The sequence below is a fragment of the Periophthalmus magnuspinnatus genome, chromosome 19, assembly GCF_009829125.3.
Source record: "Periophthalmus magnuspinnatus isolate fPerMag1 chromosome 19, fPerMag1.2.pri, whole genome shotgun sequence".
NCBI lineage: Eukaryota > Metazoa > Chordata > Actinopteri > Gobiiformes > Gobiidae > Periophthalmus > Periophthalmus magnuspinnatus.
This window is the reverse complement of record NC_047144.1, coordinates 10951116-10969448: the sequence shown is the minus strand read 5'-3', so window position 1 is coordinate 10969448 and position 18333 is coordinate 10951116. Positions and strand designations below refer to the sequence as shown.

The following is an 18333-nucleotide window of genomic DNA, read 5'->3' as shown; positions in this document are numbered from 1 at the left end:
ACAAGGAATAATTGTTCTGCAAAACCCATTCACATCAGATAGGGCTATAGATTTAGAGATGTTCAACCACACTATTAAAACATTATTTTCTCATCTCTTATTAGCAGCAGGTCTATGACTAAGTAGATCTTGTATTATATGTATTATACATTCTACAAAAGACCAATGCCAAAGTCAATGAACATCTGTGTAATTATAAATGCGGTTTTAATACAAAAAGTACATGAAAGTTCATAGGACAGCTCTATAGAGGTAAAGCTCACAGTACGAATGCATGTTTTTCAAGGTATTTTTGAACAATAAAAATACCTGCAATTAAATAATGTCTAGATTGATGTGTTGAATACAGTACTGTGGAACATTCCAAACAAAGAAATAACATATCCATGGAGACAAGCCGGTAGCGTACTCACCACTAAAAAAGTTACACAGTGCACCTTTAAAGGAAATAAAATCTGTGGCAATTGCACCATTTAGCTTTGAGAAACACATAAAGGTCATATAGGCAGATTTAAAAGGAAATTGTTGCTCATTGAATACATCATGCATAGCTATTTAACACACACATCCAATCACAATATGAAATACCAAACCCTTTCAGTTCTTAGCCCCAGTCCCTCATGTGTCTTTATGCCTTGAACAGCTCTTCTTTTAAACTATAGTACCGTCCTCTCTTGTCCATGAGCTCTCGGTGTGTTCCCTCTTCAACGATTTCTCCGTTTTCTAAAAAGATGATGCAATTGGCTTTCTCCACAGTCTTCAGATGATGGGCAATCACCAGAACGGTCCGGTCTCCAGACAAGATCTCCCCCAGGACCTGAGACAAACATTGTTATTGTTTCAACATCATATATATTGGCTGTAAAGATTCAGTTTGTTGCTTTAGAAAATGGTTTGTTTTGCCACAACACTATTGTCTTCTAGATGCAAAATATCTCACAAGAGTAGGGCTTCAACAATGAATCTAATGAATGAATACTTGTGAATAGTTTTGACTTTACTAATAAATTAAACAAAATTTGAAAATCATTGTCTAGGCTATACAGACTGTGTTCTGTTCTGTGTTATGCTTTTGGGTCCTATACCAAACTGTGACAATGTGGCCTTAGTGTGATAAATACAACAATTATAGGATGGTTATGTAAATTTATTTGAGAATAACAGAAATATTACAACAATAGAATCATATAATAGCGTGACATGTACTTAACAGAATTTGATTTATTAAGATCCTGTAACATGGCCACCATAGTGATAGATTACATCCCTCTCTGTGGTGTTAGTTAGCTGCACGTAAACTAGAAGTAATAAATTTACCAAATAAATAGACAGATGTTGTTCACTCTAAAGGTCCTATATTACACAAAATTTACTCTTGTGAACTTTAAGTCTTATTTTAAGTTGTGTTGTGAGTTGTGTTTTGTTTACACATGTTTGAGTAATCCTTTATTATTAGTCTGTCTACATCTCCAAAACTCAATATGCTCTGTTCCACCTTGTGATGTCATGAAGCTGTAGTTTAAGTGAACAGCTTCTTTTACCTTTAGTTCAGTAGAGATTGGCAATTCTAGATCTGAAATAATGTCAGTTTCTGTTCTGTTGCATGAAGAACAGGTGCAGAGGCACAGGGATCGTTCTGTAGATTTTTTATCGGTTGTCGGTTACAGCAATACTGTCGGGTTAAAGGCTGTACATGGTGAGATGGTACCAGGGTCTAACAGAGTCTAACAAAGTAAGCAATATTACATTTATTGTCGTAACGGGTGAGTGTGGCGGACCAAAGGATGCAGACTCGGGGAATATTTACAGGATTTATTGTAGAAAAAGGACAATGTACAACCAGTGGGTGATCCGGAGGTGAGCAGGTGAGCAGATGAGCAGGAACACGGGACACAGGAACAGACCACATGAAGGGATGACAGGAAGACAGGCAGACCAGACGGGCGTAGGGCAGAGCAGGCAGGAGACATCCAGGGCCGGAACACGGAACGCAGGAACAACAGGAAGGTAGAGACACGATGGGAATGCAGAGACACGACGGGGATGAAGTGAACACAACAATGATCTCACACTGAGTCTCTCCTCCCAGCTCCCTTTATGCACAGCAGGTGTGTGATTGCACTGATGGGCTGCAGGTGTGCGCGGGAGGAGCCGAGAGTTCCGCCCAGCTCCAGGTACAGGCAGGTGAGGGAGGGGGAAGAGCACACAGGGAGGAAAACCAGGAGCGGACAGTGCGGATCATGACATTTATACTGTCCAGAATAATCCAAATGATTCTAGTGAAAGCGTATGGAGTTTAAAAAGGCAGTGGAGCACTTTCTGTATTACCACATGACATCAAAAGGTGGAGTGTTTTCTGTTTGAAAGAAGAACTCAAACAGGACTCCAGGTATGTTTGTGATGAGGAGGCAACATTATAACAGAGATCAGAAAGTAGTGTGTAATATTTGAGCATAAGGTAAAAGCCACATCTCTATGTACTAAATATATGATGAAATGATAAGTTAAACTTATTGGTGGCTTTATTCAAACAACCCTCACCTTTCACACACAAACTCTAATATTGAGTTATGAAATCCATTATGTAACTAAGATCAGGGCTGATGTTAAAAAATCTGTATTAAACTCACCGCGTGTTGTGCTAGGACGTCCAGTTTGCTGGTGGCCTCATCCAGAATAATGACCTTTGGATCTCGGATCAGAGCTCTGAGGATGGCAATGCTCTGCTTGAGCCCCTCTGACAGTTTGCTCCCAGACTCCCCCACATCTGAGGCAAACAAAGGCGTATTTTATCTTTTATATTCAAGGGAAAAAATAACAGATCTAGACGGCTGAACCTAATCATTTAAAAATGTGAAAAGCAGGACTAAGACTTGACAATAGACAGATGGAAACAAATTTGGAAACTCATAAAAGAAAAGGTATTGGAGTGAAGGATTAATGGTTATTTCCTAGATGCTAAGTATAGGTCTACCCCTTTGTAATAGTTATGTTTATTTGTATTTTTTTGTAAATGAAAAGCAAGATCTATGGTTGACTGAGGATGTGTGAATGTGAGTGTATGTGAATGGAAGTCTGTGTTGTGGTATTATGTTTTCTCACTAAAAAGACAGCCAGTTTATCTCCAGTAAGTTGTGAAAACATATTTTTACCTGTATCATATCCATTGTCCAGTTCTGAGAAGAAAGATTCTGCATTGATCTTTCTTGCAGTTTGTTGGACTTTGTCAGTGTTGCTCTCTGTAAGTCCATACTCAATGTTGTATTTCAGAGAGCCACAAAACAGCACAGGATTCTGGGACACAACTGCCATCTTAAAATATAGATAGTTGGGTTAGAGTCATGTCAAATAGACTTTTATGAGCTTTGAACCCTGTTTTAACTGTGTTCTGTCCCCATTAGTTTGCCCAGACTTGTATTTTGAATGATTTATGCATCTTTCAGTAATCCTGTGATTTTTCATTCAAGGCTTGAGTACTCAGTGCATTTACTTGCATTTATTTTTAAAAATTCAGGCTTTTTGTCATAAATATAGGGTTAAAAAATAGACAATCTACTGCATGGTACAGTGAAACTTTACTATGAAGAGGCAGGGCTTATCAGTTCTGCAGTATTGAGCGGGAAGTCATAAGACCCATTTTATGATTAGGCAGTTTTAGATCAATTTTACACTTTATGATGAACAAAATGTATATTGATGATATATGTATAGTTTAATACTAAATATCTGGAAAAAGCTCTTCTATCATCTGTGCTGTACCTTGTTATGGAGATATTTCAGTTCATATTTATGCAGTGGTTCTCCGTCGAGCAGGATCTGTCCCTCTTGTGGTTCATAGAGTCTTTTTAAAAGACTGACACATGTTGTTTTGCCGCTCCCAGACGGACCCACAAGAGCTGTCATCTGCCCTGGACGCAGCTCCATAGAAACTGACTACACAGATAAACATTCCAAATATTTTACTTTTTGTTGAGAGTAACAAAGCTTTGTATAGTTTGTATCACACTTGAATGGGATGGGAGGATGTATGATCTTTTCTCTTTTACAAAGCCTGCATATAGGGACTGAAGCAAAATTGATTGTGCTATAAAGTTTTTATAGCTAGTCGAAAGCTTAACCCATATAAACAGATACAGCTGAACAGGAAAAACTGGTTAGCAGCACTCTCTCATTGTACAGAAACCTCCCAGGTTTTTGGCTACGGTATATTCTATCTCATGTATATATTATCTCATTTGTATTTTAGTACAACCAATTAAATGTACTGTACACTATTATAAACTTCTTAAGTTCTAATTCAAAAGTTCAATTTAAGCCAGTTATCCAGTTATTTTGGCAGTTTTTTGCCAGATACTTAAAGTGTCAACCTACCCTCCATATAACAATTAAATAAAGATGTATTAACTTTCCAAAGCCATTTGAGTTACCTTGAGTGTAGGCGGTGCTGTTTTTTCCGATGATGCTGAAGGATAAGTGAAGGAGACATTTTCAAAAATAATTCTTCCCTCCAGTTGCTGAGGGGCCAAGTCTCCTGCTGTTTGACGCTTTGGTTTTCGGTTGAGGTAACTAAATACTGTGGATATGACCCCAACACTGCTCTTTGTATCTCCATAACCATACATGATCTCCTGTGGGAAGATAGAATTATTTATGAATATACCATAAACATAATCAAACATAGAGCAGTGTATCCAAGTGTGAGAAGGTCATCATGTGGTATAAAAGTATCTCCAAATGTTTGTTTTGCAATTTAGTAATTTTTTTTGGCATTTATTCAATCTTAAAAAAGGACTCTTGAACTATAACCTTTATAGTCATACAGTTTCATTATCAATGTTGTATTTCAACAAGTGGTGTACCCTCCAAAAGGTGACACAGTGCATATTTAATGATTAGTCCCATTTTTTTATTTTTGATTGTGTTTAATATTTTAGCTATAACAAAATACTTAATAATTACGTTTAGGAATATTTTAAATTATTGTCTTACTCTCAGATTGTATGACATTGGCTTTTGGTACAACAGAAAAGTGACCAAACTACCAATGCTGAGCTGATCGGATAACATAAGTCTTCTTGCCAGCACCAAAAAAAGGACCCTTATCACAAGACTGATCATCTAAGAGAGAGAAACAAAGATGTTCAAATAATAAAAAAAACAATTTTAAACATTGCAAAGCTAAAACTATACTTACCCTTCTTATAAAAGTATAGGTTGAACTGTAGATACCATACTGTCTTTTCACTGCACGGAGCTGCTCCAGAGCGGCGTTGTACCTCTTTATTTCAACATTTTCAGCATTATAACTCCGGACAGTCTCAATGCCACTCACTGTTTGCAAAACCAACTGACTGATCTGAGCTTGGTGAGACTGGATCTGCTTCTTTAGTTCCTGGTGGCAGATAAAAACAACATGAAATTAATCTAGAGAGGCAACTGCAGTAAAAGCATGAAATGTAATACTAAAACAGTACTAAAAAATGACACAAAATGTGTCAATTTAAATGAAATCCACAAAGTACTGAGCTAAGATAGATGTTACAATGTTTACATTTTTTTAAGTTAAGTTAAGGGAACCCTCTTTTGTCTCACAATCTGAAAATTGTTGTGAAACATGCACAAGAAAAGCAGTAGAAGATGCAAGACAAATATTAATAAAAAATATATTTAAAATTATTAAGATATTTTTGTTGGGCAAAATAAACTACAATCAAATACACATCTAGCAAATACATCTCCTTCTATGTAAGTAATACTATTATGTGTCAAACTACACACAACATTTTTACATAACAGTATTATGTCTAGATAAAATTATATATTCTAATATTATTCTGTAAGTTTTAAAGGTGCACTATGTAACATTTTCAGGCATCCCACCTACTTGCAGGGGGATGCTATTATTGCTTTACTTATAACCTTACTTTGACAACTTGGTCTGTGTCTGGAAAGGTGCTAATTATAAAGCACATGTATTTTTGTTATAGCTTTAGTATTGCCAAATATTCAATAATAACAATAACATAATTATTTCTCACCGTGGACACTGTAGTGTATTTGTTCTGAACCAGGCCTAAAATGGGCATCTCTAAAACAGTGAGGACAGTGAGCTCCCAGGACAGTTGAACCATCACCACCAGCATCAGACAGGTTTTTACAGTGCTCCGGACCAAAACATTAGCATTTAGGGCCACAGTGCGCCCCATCCGGTCCACATCTGAATGCAGCCGAGAAGATAGTTTGCCTATAGGACAAAAAATATGATAAAAACCTTCACAGTACAATTAAATGTGGCTATAGAATGCTGTGATGTCCCTGGAAACCCAGCAATAAGACATGAAATGACCATTATTAGGCCTTACATTACAACAGTGCAACAATGATTTTTTTTCTTCTTTTTAAGGTAGTTTGTGATTTCTCTTTATTTCTGTCATACGCCTCCTGACTGGACACAATTTTGATTGGATTTTGACCAGTGCACATTGAGTAATAATTTGTGTTTTGCTTACCTCTCAAGTGTAAAAACTGTACAAATTAGTCAACTATGCTTCTTTGTTGAAGACCTCTGATGTAAGAGGTTTTGTAAATCTCTTATTCATGTTGCATGTCAATATTGGGTCTTCAAAATGGCATATAATGTTATCCTCAGAGCACAATATTTAGTAAGATTTACCAGCGTTGTTCTCTTCAAAAAATTGAATTTCTTGCTGTAGAAGTGTGTGGAAGAGGAGGTGCTTTAATCTCCTGTTCAGTCTCGACAAGATGAACATGAACAACCCTCCTCTGGTCCCAGAAAACACAGCACTGGGCAAAATGTCAAAAATAACATTAATTATTATAATTTGTTAATCATAAAAATATATAACAGATTAATAACACTTGAAGGTGATTTACCTGCCTATAGAGACAAATGCCAGCTTCGCAATTGCATAACTTAAATCATTTTCAATCACTGAGGTTTTGAGCATGTCAATTACCTCCCCCTGGTACTTAGGAATGAATGTATCACCTGTAAAGACATTGAAATATATATGAAAAAACATACACACAAATACAAATGAACATAAAAATTTAAACAGGCAACATCTTAGCATCCAAAAACAAAAGCACCCATTTATAAGATCTTAGAGTGATACTGTTATCCCCCCCCTGTATGTGCAAAGTCTTTTCCAATTTGTGTTTTGTTTGTAAGAATGATAACCTTTAATGTTTAACAAGGCTATTCAATAAAAGTATAATTCATTTTTGAGACATTTTTGCTCCCTGCTGCAACTCTATTTCTAATACAAAAGGCTACATAAAGCAGTCCATGTTTTAAGTTAAAGTCTTACGTCTGTACAATGCTTCTTGTTGTGAGAATGGTGAATAACATTGGTTCCATTCCCATGCAAGTTCTACCAGTAATAAGTCATATATCATGCATGGATGTTTGCTTAATAAAACTGAATTGTATACTCACAGATTACGCCCACAATAAGCGCACTAAAGGCTGTGATGAGATAAAACACATCTGGTTTGAAGAAGGGCAGCAGCCTCTTAAACAGCTGTCCGGCTCCCTGAATTTGGGGCTTTGTTTTTGCAGATCTCTCACCACTGAGTCCCTTCTCCCAGATAATACAGGCCAACAGCGAGGCCAGGATACTCAGGGGGACTTGGGTTAGGTCTGGATGTGGCCCCACGTACGGGCGATCGGTTTTGGACAAAAGCATCCGTCCGGTCTCAGTGACTGGACAGAGAAGACAGAGGAGACACGACAGCCGGCGCAGTGCGGGCTCTGGCGTCCCATGATCCGCCAATAAAGATGATATAAAATACAAGATTATGTACTTGACTACTCCAAGACCCCACAATCCCACTAGTCCTCCACGATCTGGGCACTGTAGCAGGAGTGCAGCTGTCCAATATGCCCACCCCAAGGCCAAGTCGGAAAGGACAATTACTGCCCATGTGCTACACTCCTTCATGTTTGGACTTGATAATCCAACTGTAACATAGAACAAAACATAATTAAAAGTGTATAATCTGTCCTCACGTGTCTTCAGTCAGTGTTTAGTAGCTTGTTTGTAGCATGCTAGAGTCATATTAAGCTAGCTTCTTTAGTCTCCAACTCACCATCAAAACAAAAAATAATAACACCGAATCACCGAATACAGGAAAATGCAGGAAATCCTTCTAATGGTTAAAAGATCTATCCTTTCGATTTCGGTTTTAGGAGACTTATTAAACCCGCCGTTTCCCCAGCGCAAACTTTACATGTACTTTCATTTTCACTTTTACAGTTGAAGAATAATGTAATAACGGTATAACCACTAGATGGCAGCAAATCACACATTTCTGTTTATAGCCATCTGTACATCTGTTTTTGCACTTTAAAGTTGATTATTTGGACCAAGACAACAACAACGACTACAGTTAAAAGTTTGTATTTATTGTCCCTGATTATGACAAATAAATATTTAACAGTTTGGCCCAAAGATTAACAAAAATGACTTAAATGTCAAACTTGTTCAATGCTTTACAGTTGTGTGTCAATTCAGGCAATTAGCTATTCTCATGTATACTATGGGAAACAGTTTGAAGTCATTTAGAGCAGAAATTTGTTTTTTTTTTTTTTTCTTTTTTTTTTTTTTTAATATATACCGGTACTGTCACACAAAGAATGGGCATTTAGTCAATAAAATGGCTTTTCCTGTGCTATTTCTACTACAATGAAAATTACTTTGGATATTTATGGAGTCAGTAAAAAAAACTCAGTTACTTATCATTTAAATATATTAAGACATGATGGAGGACATATAAAATGATCAGCTTATGTCTTCAGTTTGTCTGGAAGGGCTTGATTGTACTGATAGACAGATGTATTGTACAAAACAGCAATCATTTTTAAAGGCACTATTCATATGAGCAAAAATGCACAAAAAGCATCATAACTTCACACTTCTCATACAGTCCGTGAATAACATTTTTCATGTCCTATCTAGCACCATTTTAGAAGTAGTTAAACTAAATCTGAATGGTTTCTTTCCTATGACATCTTCAATCAACAAACAGACTCAAAGTTAATGGCAATTCTGAATTACAGGCAGAGCAGCTATAATAATGTGCTTACAAATATAACAATGTGTATTACTTGGTTTTGTACAAGATTCAGCGACAGCAGCAATATAAAGTACAATCAGTATGGTTCTATAAGTGCACCTCTGGTTTTGGTATCGGCCAAACAGTAAAGTTTGTGATCCATTTTTAAATGGTATACCTGATTCAAAGGTTCAAGTCCAAGTCTAAAAGGTTAGAGGAAAGACATGCTCAATTGCAAAAACAAAAGTGAACTTTGTCTGGCGCTAAATTTGGATTCTGAACATGAGAACACCAGTCGGGGCAGTGTGACCCAGAGTGGTCACACTGCCCCGACTGGTAGTCTCTGGTGGTTAATGTCATGCATGTATTTCATGCTTGTTTAATATTTTAAATTGACTTATTATTTGTTTTTGGGTTTTTTTTGTTTTTTGTTTTGTTTTGTTTTTGTTTATTTGTTATTTGTTTTGTTAGATTTTTGTTTGTATTTTTCTGTATTTAAACAGGGCATCAATTAAATGAAGAGTCTGAGTGCTCTCATTGGGCTCTCCCTGTATAAATAAAGATAAATGAAAACATATTGCAGTTAATAAGGACCAGGCTTGGTCATCAAATGGGGGTGAATAGTGACTGGTTCTTTACGGGGATAGCTTATACTTGTCATCAATATAAACTCAGTCTCAAATAAGCGTCAGGTGATATGGATAATTCAGATGACAATTTCCAATGAGTCAATGAATGAGACTTCATACTTCACTGTCATTACTTAAACTCACCTGTCATTCACTCAGACCTAGGGCTGCACGATTTGGAAGAAATATCTAATTGAGCTTTTTCAGACAAGCTGCAGAATTTTGATTAGATTTAATTTGTGTTTTAATAGTAGGATTCTGTTCACATTTCACACTTCACAGCCAGGATAAAATATTGATATATGAACTAACACACTAAAGCAAGAATCACATTTTATAACATCTTTGTACAGATTAGCAGATTTTATGCAGAATAAAACTGGATTTTTTTTTGTTTTTTTGTTTATGAAGCAAATTATGGTACTTTAAAAAAAACAGTCTTTGTGATTTGATTATTGCATCCATTCAAATTGCGATTTCGATTCAGTCACTAGAAATCTTGCAGCCCTACTCAGAGCATGACAGCAGTTGACCAATAGGAGGAGAAGGTGGTGGAAAGTATTTGTCTGTGTTTGAGCATAGAGTTGAATTGAGAGAGAAGCACTAAATCACTAATTGGGAGATAAATCATAATTAGATTTTATATTGTCATATCGCCTATACTTTCACTCCTCCAATAATCACTAATTCACACGTCAGTCATGTGCTCTGCCCTGTTAGCTGAAGCCTTGGGTTGGTCTTCTTTGGGTTCATCTCTGTATGGACACACAGCTATTTCATCAGTGTAAGTAGCTGGATCCGGCAGTGAAGGCTGTTTTTTCTCCCTTTTGTCCAGGTAGTAAAATGATGCCATGAGAAAAACGGCAGAAGAGGCAACAACGGCACTGCAGGCGTAGAAGACAGGGGAGTACTGGCCCGAACTGTCCACCAAAATCCCTGCAACAACAAACAGTGGCAAAACAATCAATATTTCTCACAGCTCTCAGTGAACTAGGAAGTCACATCTGAAGGAAGGAAAAAAGCCTATAAGCATGTAATTCAACACTGTAAAATCCAAAAACAATTGCTATTTTTTTGTTTATGTTGAGGTTTAAGATTTCATAAGCCGTTTTGTTTAGCCTATTTCCTTATTGCAATGCCACTGACTATATGGAACAAGTGCTCAAACTGTAACCTTAAAGCAAAATGTTGGACTTGTGTAAATAGGTAATGTTCACATAAAACTAGTCACCATGATGGAGCTGATTTTGAATGAATACAGCAAATGATAGATGAAATATCTGATAGAAAGCTGATACACAAGGAGATTTAATTGAGAGATCATAAAAGTTGAGTCAAGTCATTAAACAAGAAGAAAAATAATGTGTAGGCTTAACAGCACAGCACTACCCATGTTAAACTAATTTGTATATTCTATTCAATGACACATACAAAGCTTTGATATGAGCTGACAATAGATGTATTAGAGCTGGGCTTATAAGAATTCATATTTCACAGACTTAATTTTGTTTCCAATAATTGAGCAGAAACAAACTTGTTAATATGTTATTGTTAAATAATTCTTTCTGTATTTATTACTTATTCACTTATCCCAGTTTATCAGGGGATACACAGTTACACAGACATTTTTAAAGTGTGTATCGGGGCACACCTGCTCACAGACCTTCAGCACTGCTTCAAAAACAGCCTTTTAATTATTGTACAGGTTTTTGTTTTTCTTGAAGGATAATGTTTGCATACTTAGCTCCGTGTTTGCAGTCAAAATGCCAATGTAGATTGTTTTCTTTCACAACACAAAAAACATACAGGTTTTTGTCCTTGAAGCACAAACTTGTATTCACCTTCACCTTTCTTGAAACTGCTTTCTTGAAATTTTCCTCTTCTGGAACATTTTGGGATCATTATTTGCAAATATTTCTCATTTCCACTTGTTGGAAATATCTAATTAGTTTATGGTTAATGTACACATTAAAGCAGCATAGATTTATTTTAAAATGACAGTCAGTGTGTCACGAGTTTGACACACATGCTGTAAGACTATGATGAGCCAATGTATCTGATCCAAAATGCACTCAAAAACTGCACAGGGGTTGATGCAAAATGATTGAAACAAAAAGTACAAGGAAACTGTATTTATATGTATGCTTTTTCCTTTCTGCTCTACATATAAATCTATATAATCTAAACAAAATAATTAGATGACAAATACAAATTTGAGTCGACTAAGACGCCATCGACCGCTTATTCGACTAAACGACTACAAGAATACAGCCCTACTCTCCACTCTCTTCACTTGCATTTCATTCAGCTAAATGTCCTGTCTAAAGCCTATGTGCCAAACAAGTTAAAATATGCTTCCTTACCAGCTAGTGGAGGTCCGATAAGGAGTGTGACGCTTTCCATGATAGCCAGGAGTCCCAGAGCAGAGGGGAACCTGCTCATTTCAACTATATCCATCAGCACAGTAAACATCAAGGATCCTACTAGGCTCATAGACAGCCCATAGATGACCACATAAGACACCAGGATGGGAAAAGTCGCTCCGATGCAGCAAATATTATTACTTAACCCATTGACGAGCAGTGCAGAGGCGAATACGTAAATATGCCGACCTTTGAACCATGGCATGCTGAAGATTAGACCAATTGGAGGCCGTATTACAATGTTAACTACACCTAGGATGGAGAGGAGCATTGCAGCTTGGCTTGGTTCCATGTCGTGAGCAGTGGCATAGGGAACCAGATAGATCAAGGGTACGACAAACCCCAGCATCATCCATGTAATTCCTATTGAGTAGACGCAGTATTTTGGGTTGTTGCAAAACTGGTCAAAAGCCATATGTTTTTTAAGTGCAGACAACAAATAGTTTGATGCTGTCTTTAAAAACCCTTTGGTATTCTGGTCTTTCTCCTCTTGGGACAAAGATGCCTGATGGTTTATAAGGGGTGGTCCTCTTGGCCTCTGGGACTTGAGAGGTCTCATCACAGCCCCACAAGCGCAGCAGTTGAACAGAACAGCCCCCAAAACCAAGAAGCTGCCCCTCCAGCCATACTCAATGTGGAGGTAGTTGCCCAGAACAGGGAGGATGCAGAGGCCCAGGGCAGTGCCTGTGGAGGACATGGCATTGGCAAAAGCGCGGCGGCGGACAAAGTAATGTCCCAGGATAGTGACAGCGGGCTGGAAGCTAAAGCAGAACCCCAAACCTGGAAACAGTCAAAGTGAAAGATCAGTAATGCAAATTTAGGTAATACAGAAAACCACTATGTCGTTGGCTTTAGAGATGTCACAATTTCAAATGATTGTGTGATTATTTACAATTATTGACATCACAATCAATAAATAAGAAAATGTATAAGAAAAACAAAAGCCAAGGCACTCTTCATGTATTAGTTTTAAAAGCCTGGGCTAAATCATCAAATTTCAAGCCTAAACAAATAAAGGCTTTTTAAAATAATTCATGAAAAGTGCCTTAGCTTTTGTTTTTCTTGCAAAATTCTAACTCTCAGCCACCAGTGAGGACCTGACTCACTGATTCCATATGTATAAATGAACAAATCTTGAATTTGCATCAATATACAAAAAAAGCAAAACCTCCTACCTTTATCAAAGCACTGGTCCTATTTTTGCAATTATAATTCCCAGATCTGGACTAAAACTGATAGTAAATACATGTTTTTTGACTGTGTAAACAGATTACCTATATTCTATAGTGATTTGACTAAAGCAATTTTTCTTTGAATTTTAGTTTTGTTAAGTTTAGTTTGTAGCTCAACATAGTTTTATTGGACCGAAACAAATTTTGTATTGACCTTTCCACCTCTCTTCTCTAAATGTATACACAGTGTTGACACTAGAATGACTTTTTCTGACCTGTAATGACCCCTGCGGTGATGTACAGCTCAATGATGGACTGAGTAAATGAACTGGCGGCCATTCCCACTCCGCTCAGAACTCCGCCCAACATCACTGTCGCCCGGCAACCCAATCTCTCCACCAACACACTGCAAAACGGCCCTGTAGGTGAGAGGGTAATGCTCTTAGTTTAATGCACCCCGGAGCAGAAAAAATGTGCCTTAATCCTTGAGATTTACATGACTTCACTTACTGCAATGACCTTTTATCTAGAACAAGAGGTTAGCAGATATTTTCCCACTAATTTACTGGTACTTCAAAAACAGTACCTATATTCAACCAAGTTTAAATTTTTGGAAGGAGCAAGCTGCAATAGCATAAGCGCTGGTATGGTACTCGCATTTAGGAGTATTAGAAGTAGTTGTTGTGCAACAATGTACGACATATGAGCAGTAGTGCTATTAGAACTATAGTACATTCATTCAAGCAGTGCCTATTGCTATATATGAGTCAAATGACTAAAGAACCTTGAAGGTACTTTCTATCTATAGTATACTTTTGAAATTTTAATGCACTATTCTTGTTAAATACTTGAGGACATCTGTCAATAATGGTACACATGTTATATATAAAATGTTTCTATTTGACTTTTCACTCACAGCAGAATAAGTCTGAACACATCATAACAGCAACTCTTCCTCTGAAAGGTTAAGAGGTGCTGTTTTTAAAATAAAGACCAACGAGTTTGCATTCCAATCTCAGAACAGGAAGAAACCAACTCACTGTCTTCAGGTGTTAAAGAAGACTTTTAAATCATGTATTAAATCTTCAACTTAAACATTGAGCAAAAACAAAAGCAACAAAAGGCAAGGCAAGTTACTAAATCAATTTAGCAAACATGGACTTAATCAAATGTTTTATCTGTGTTCAAATTTACAAAATTCCTGGTATACTGGGTACAGCCTGGAGACCTTAAAATTTTGCACATTTAAAATCATGTGTTAAAACCTTCAACCTAACAGATTGAGCACAAACAAAAAGCAAGGCAAGTAAATAAATTAATTTGGCAAACATGGACTTGATCAAATGAGTCATCCGTGTTCACTAAGCAGGCAAATTTATGTAATACAGAGCAAATGGCAAATTCCTGGTATATTAATAAAATTATTATTTCCCTTTTGTTGTTAATTTTTTTTTTTCCATTAGACCATGCCTTAGAAAGTGTTCCGCTATCTTCTTTAATAATATAGCCTCTGTCAGTCCAATTCCTAAATACATTTTGCTGTGCTTAAAGGGGGTTATAGGTTATAATAAAAGTGTAACAGGTGGCCACTCATTCACCTTGGTTCAGTGTTGACTTTGTAAAGCCATTTTTGCATGACTCACTCAGATCTTCCTGGTTTGGTGTAGATTATAAAACATCGCGCTCACAGGAAGTAGACGCCATTACTGTGGAGAGAGACCCCATGTGCTCCATAGAGACACTAATGTCTTTTTAGTTACCAAGACAAATGTAGGCTCGATGAGGAAGTCTGAACATTGTCAAATCAACAAATGGCATGAGGAAAACCTGCCTAACCAGAATGACATTGTAAAAACTACTAGAAGAAGAAGACCACAATCAAAGAGAGGCTCAAGAATCAAATGGGTTTATCTTTGTTTAGGATAAAAACAAAACTATGCCTATCTAATACAGGACCAACTAGTTCTAAATTTCAGACTAGTAAAACCAAACATCCCTATAATATTTGTCTTTTGTATTTAGTACATTTCTAATGTTTAGTAATGTTGTTTGGGATAATGCCAAAACACTGGCAACCTTGTTTTTAATGGAACAAACAATACTAGTAAGACTTTAATAAGTACCCAGGTGAGCCTTTCATCCAAGCTTCTTTATATTGCCTGCCAGGAGACATTTGGTCATATAAGACTATTATATTTTGAATGCATAGATAGATAGATAGATAGATAGATAGATAGATAGATAGATAGATAGATAGATAGATAGATAGATTGATTGATAGATGTGTACCATTTGTATGTTTCAGTAGCGCACTTTATTTTGTCGTAAATTCACTACCTCCTGCATGCAGCACTGACGTCATGATGGAGGGGACCCAGGACGTTTCGCTGTTAGTTGCATGGAAGTCCATCTGCAGGTCAGTGTAAAAGATCCCTACGCAGGCTGGGAAGGCGAGGGTTAAGGCCAGTACCAGGATGGTAGCAGCCAGAACCACCCAACCCCACCCCCCATCAGGAGCTGCATCTCCGGTTACAGCTGCAGCAGCGTGGGCTTGTTGATGCTCAGTCGCTGGTTCCTCTTCCCCAAGGCTATTAGCCCCTTGATGCTTGTCTGTCTCCAAACCTCTGGGACACTCTTCAGTCTGTAGGTGGCGCTCTCGGACCCCACCCACTCCATTTCTTTGGGTCATTTTTAGCTGAGCTGTCCTGGTAAGACCCCAGTGTTAGCTATGTAAGTTGCGTAATAAATATACTTGACTTTCCATGACACAGCAGCAGCTTTGGGCACCTTTGAGAGGACCTAAAATAAATAAATAAAACTGTTATAAATACATATTATACATTCATAAAAACTGGCATGGTACTGGCATCTCGAATATGCTTGTCCAAACATTTTCACTCACATATTTCTACATGCACAAGCCATCTATTATAGCACTACTTTCCTTGTCCATTCATCATAACCATAGCAAGGGGGAAACACAAAATACAGTTTTATTTGGAAAATTCTTAAAGTCACACTATGTAATTTTTCTGCCGGAGGCCACTTGCTGAGATGTTACTGTGTTGCCTGTTTATGTTTATTTTGTTCCACAGTAATGAACTAAACTTATCTATCTTACATTTATTCCATTGCAGCAATACCTTGAAAAATAAATACAGGATTGCATCTCTACAAATCTGTAACATGGCCTAGTGATGCCACTTCCTTGTCTCCAAGAAAATGCATAAGTTTATTGCCATTGACACAAGCACAAAGCAGATCCACCACCAGAAAAGTTACACAGGGCACCTTTAACCAGACTTGGAACTGACCTCCTGTATTGTTTTTTTGAATAGTAGGTACTTGCCCACTCCTTTTTTTTTTTTTTTTTTTTTTTAGAAGTAATAAGCGGATAAAGGAGCCAGTTCAATCTCACCATGGTGTTATCAGCATTGAGTTTATTTTAGTGGGTGAGTATGCTGTGAGGCTGGCAATATAACATTCAGCCAGGAAATTAATAAGCATAAATTATAAACCAACTTCTTGTGTAACTATCTCTACATCCATAGCAGGTCATTAAGTTTAGAGAACAACTGGGGAAATGAGAAACCTATTTTTTTCTGGCCTCACGGACAGCAGTGCCTGTTGTCACTTGACTCAGTCTGGATATTATGACCACTACCACACACTTCTGTGAACATCCTGAATGAATGCAGCCCACTGTGAAATGTTCCAAGTGGATTTTCACAATATTCTCCTAAAGGCACCAGGAACAACTTTAGCTCACAACACGAGATTTGGAGATTACGTTGCTGGGAGCATGTACTCAGTTCCCTTTTATTTTAGCCTAGAGAAGTATGTTTAACTATAGCATTGTAGTTACACAACCTATGCAACTACGGTGTAATTGATTATACTGTAAAGGAAGACACTGCTGTAAAGACACTTGTGTTACGAAATATTTGACGGCATCCCCCAGCAAAATAAACAGCCTCTAAAGAGCGCGTTTAGTCGGGAGAACCAAGAGTCGTGCGTAAAGGCTGTTTGTCTCATATTCACATTCCCCAACGTGGCAACCATATGACATTTCAAGTTATTACAGTTATAAACGCCTTCTTGTATCCTGTTTAGGTGTCAAATTACTGTTCAAATCTAATAAATAGCTTAATTACATAAATATCCACCTTTAGAACGTAACGAGATCGCAGTCATTCTTTTCCAATCAATCCAACTGTACTTAGCCGCTTTGTGTACCGCCCTCCAGCACTGAAAGAGAAAGCAATGCAAATGTACGTCTTATTCTCACCTCTCATAGGGTTTGGTACGATGCGTCCTCCCCTCACGGTTAGGACAGAGGCGCGGTCCGTGGTCCATCGATGACCGCCGCGAGAGCTGCTGCTCGAGCTCAGAGCTGGTGTCAAGGCGGCGGTAGGAGGAGACTGCCGAGGGGAGGAGGGGGGGATTCCGGCTCACAGTCACAACAAGCCCCGGCCTCCCGCTCCCCTGCCCTATTACAGCTCAGACAAACGCAGCCAAGTCAAGAGGTGCTTCAGGCGTCATTCAAACATGTCATTTTCTGTAAGCTGGAGGATTTTACATGAATAAATGCATGTAGCAGCCTAACTGAGAATTATCTCGCTAGGATAGGCTTTTACCTACTTTATCATTAGTAGAACTGCAACTATAGGATATTTTATTAACGGCCTGAGCGCCCCCTATTTGTGAGTCGCAGCCTCAAAGACCCTCCAGAGTCTTGACAAAACTTAAGCCTCAAACATCTGTCAGCGCACCTGGCCTCACGTTTTATGTGCCTTTTGATCCAACTGAAATATAGTGAGAAACATCGCCGCGGCACTTGGCGCTACTGAATCCACGCGGCGTTTCTATCTTAATAATTTATGCATCAAACTACGAATATGAGGCAGACTTTAAACAACTGAAAAAAGGCCAAACCATTGTGATTTGTAGAACATCTTCACGGGCTCGAAACGTTTCCCACGCCCTTTGATTTTTCACTATACGCTGGTAAAGATTCAGCATTCAGAGCGC

General features: G+C 37.7%; 2 protein-coding genes across 3 annotated transcripts; both read right to left on the bottom strand.

Annotated features, from left to right (window-relative positions):
• Positions 1-176: 176 nt before the first annotated feature.
• On the bottom strand, positions 177-8288 carry tap2t (transporter associated with antigen processing, subunit type t, teleost specific). 2 transcript variants are annotated; one of them, XM_033985060.2, is made up of 12 exons: positions 8113-8288; positions 7460-7984; positions 6895-7009; positions 6674-6804; positions 6039-6244; positions 5195-5392; positions 4990-5118; positions 4428-4628; positions 3760-3933; positions 3153-3312; positions 2631-2767; positions 177-817 (listed from the first exon to the last, which is right to left on the bottom strand). In XM_033985060.2, exons 2-12 carry the CDS (start codon positions 7962-7964, stop codon positions 629-631), a joined length of 2145 nt encoding a protein of 714 aa, XP_033840951.1. In that variant the 5' UTR covers positions 7965-7984; positions 8113-8288; the 3' UTR covers positions 177-628. The 2 variants fall into 2 exon arrangements, with proteins under 2 accessions (XP_033840951.1, XP_055085634.1); XM_055229659.1 differs by having other exon boundaries at positions 192-817; positions 8145-8153.
• A 1157-nt stretch (positions 8289-9445) lies between these two features.
• Positions 9446-17713, bottom strand: slc16a5a (solute carrier family 16 member 5a). Its single transcript, XM_033984214.2, has 5 exons — positions 17591-17713; positions 15640-16101; positions 13578-13721; positions 12071-12910; positions 9446-10643 (listed from the first exon to the last, which is right to left on the bottom strand). Exons 2-5 carry the CDS (start codon positions 15989-15991, stop codon positions 10396-10398), a joined length of 1584 nt encoding a protein of 527 aa, XP_033840105.1. The 5' UTR covers positions 15992-16101; positions 17591-17713; the 3' UTR covers positions 9446-10395.
• Positions 17714-18333: the final 620 nt, after the last annotated feature.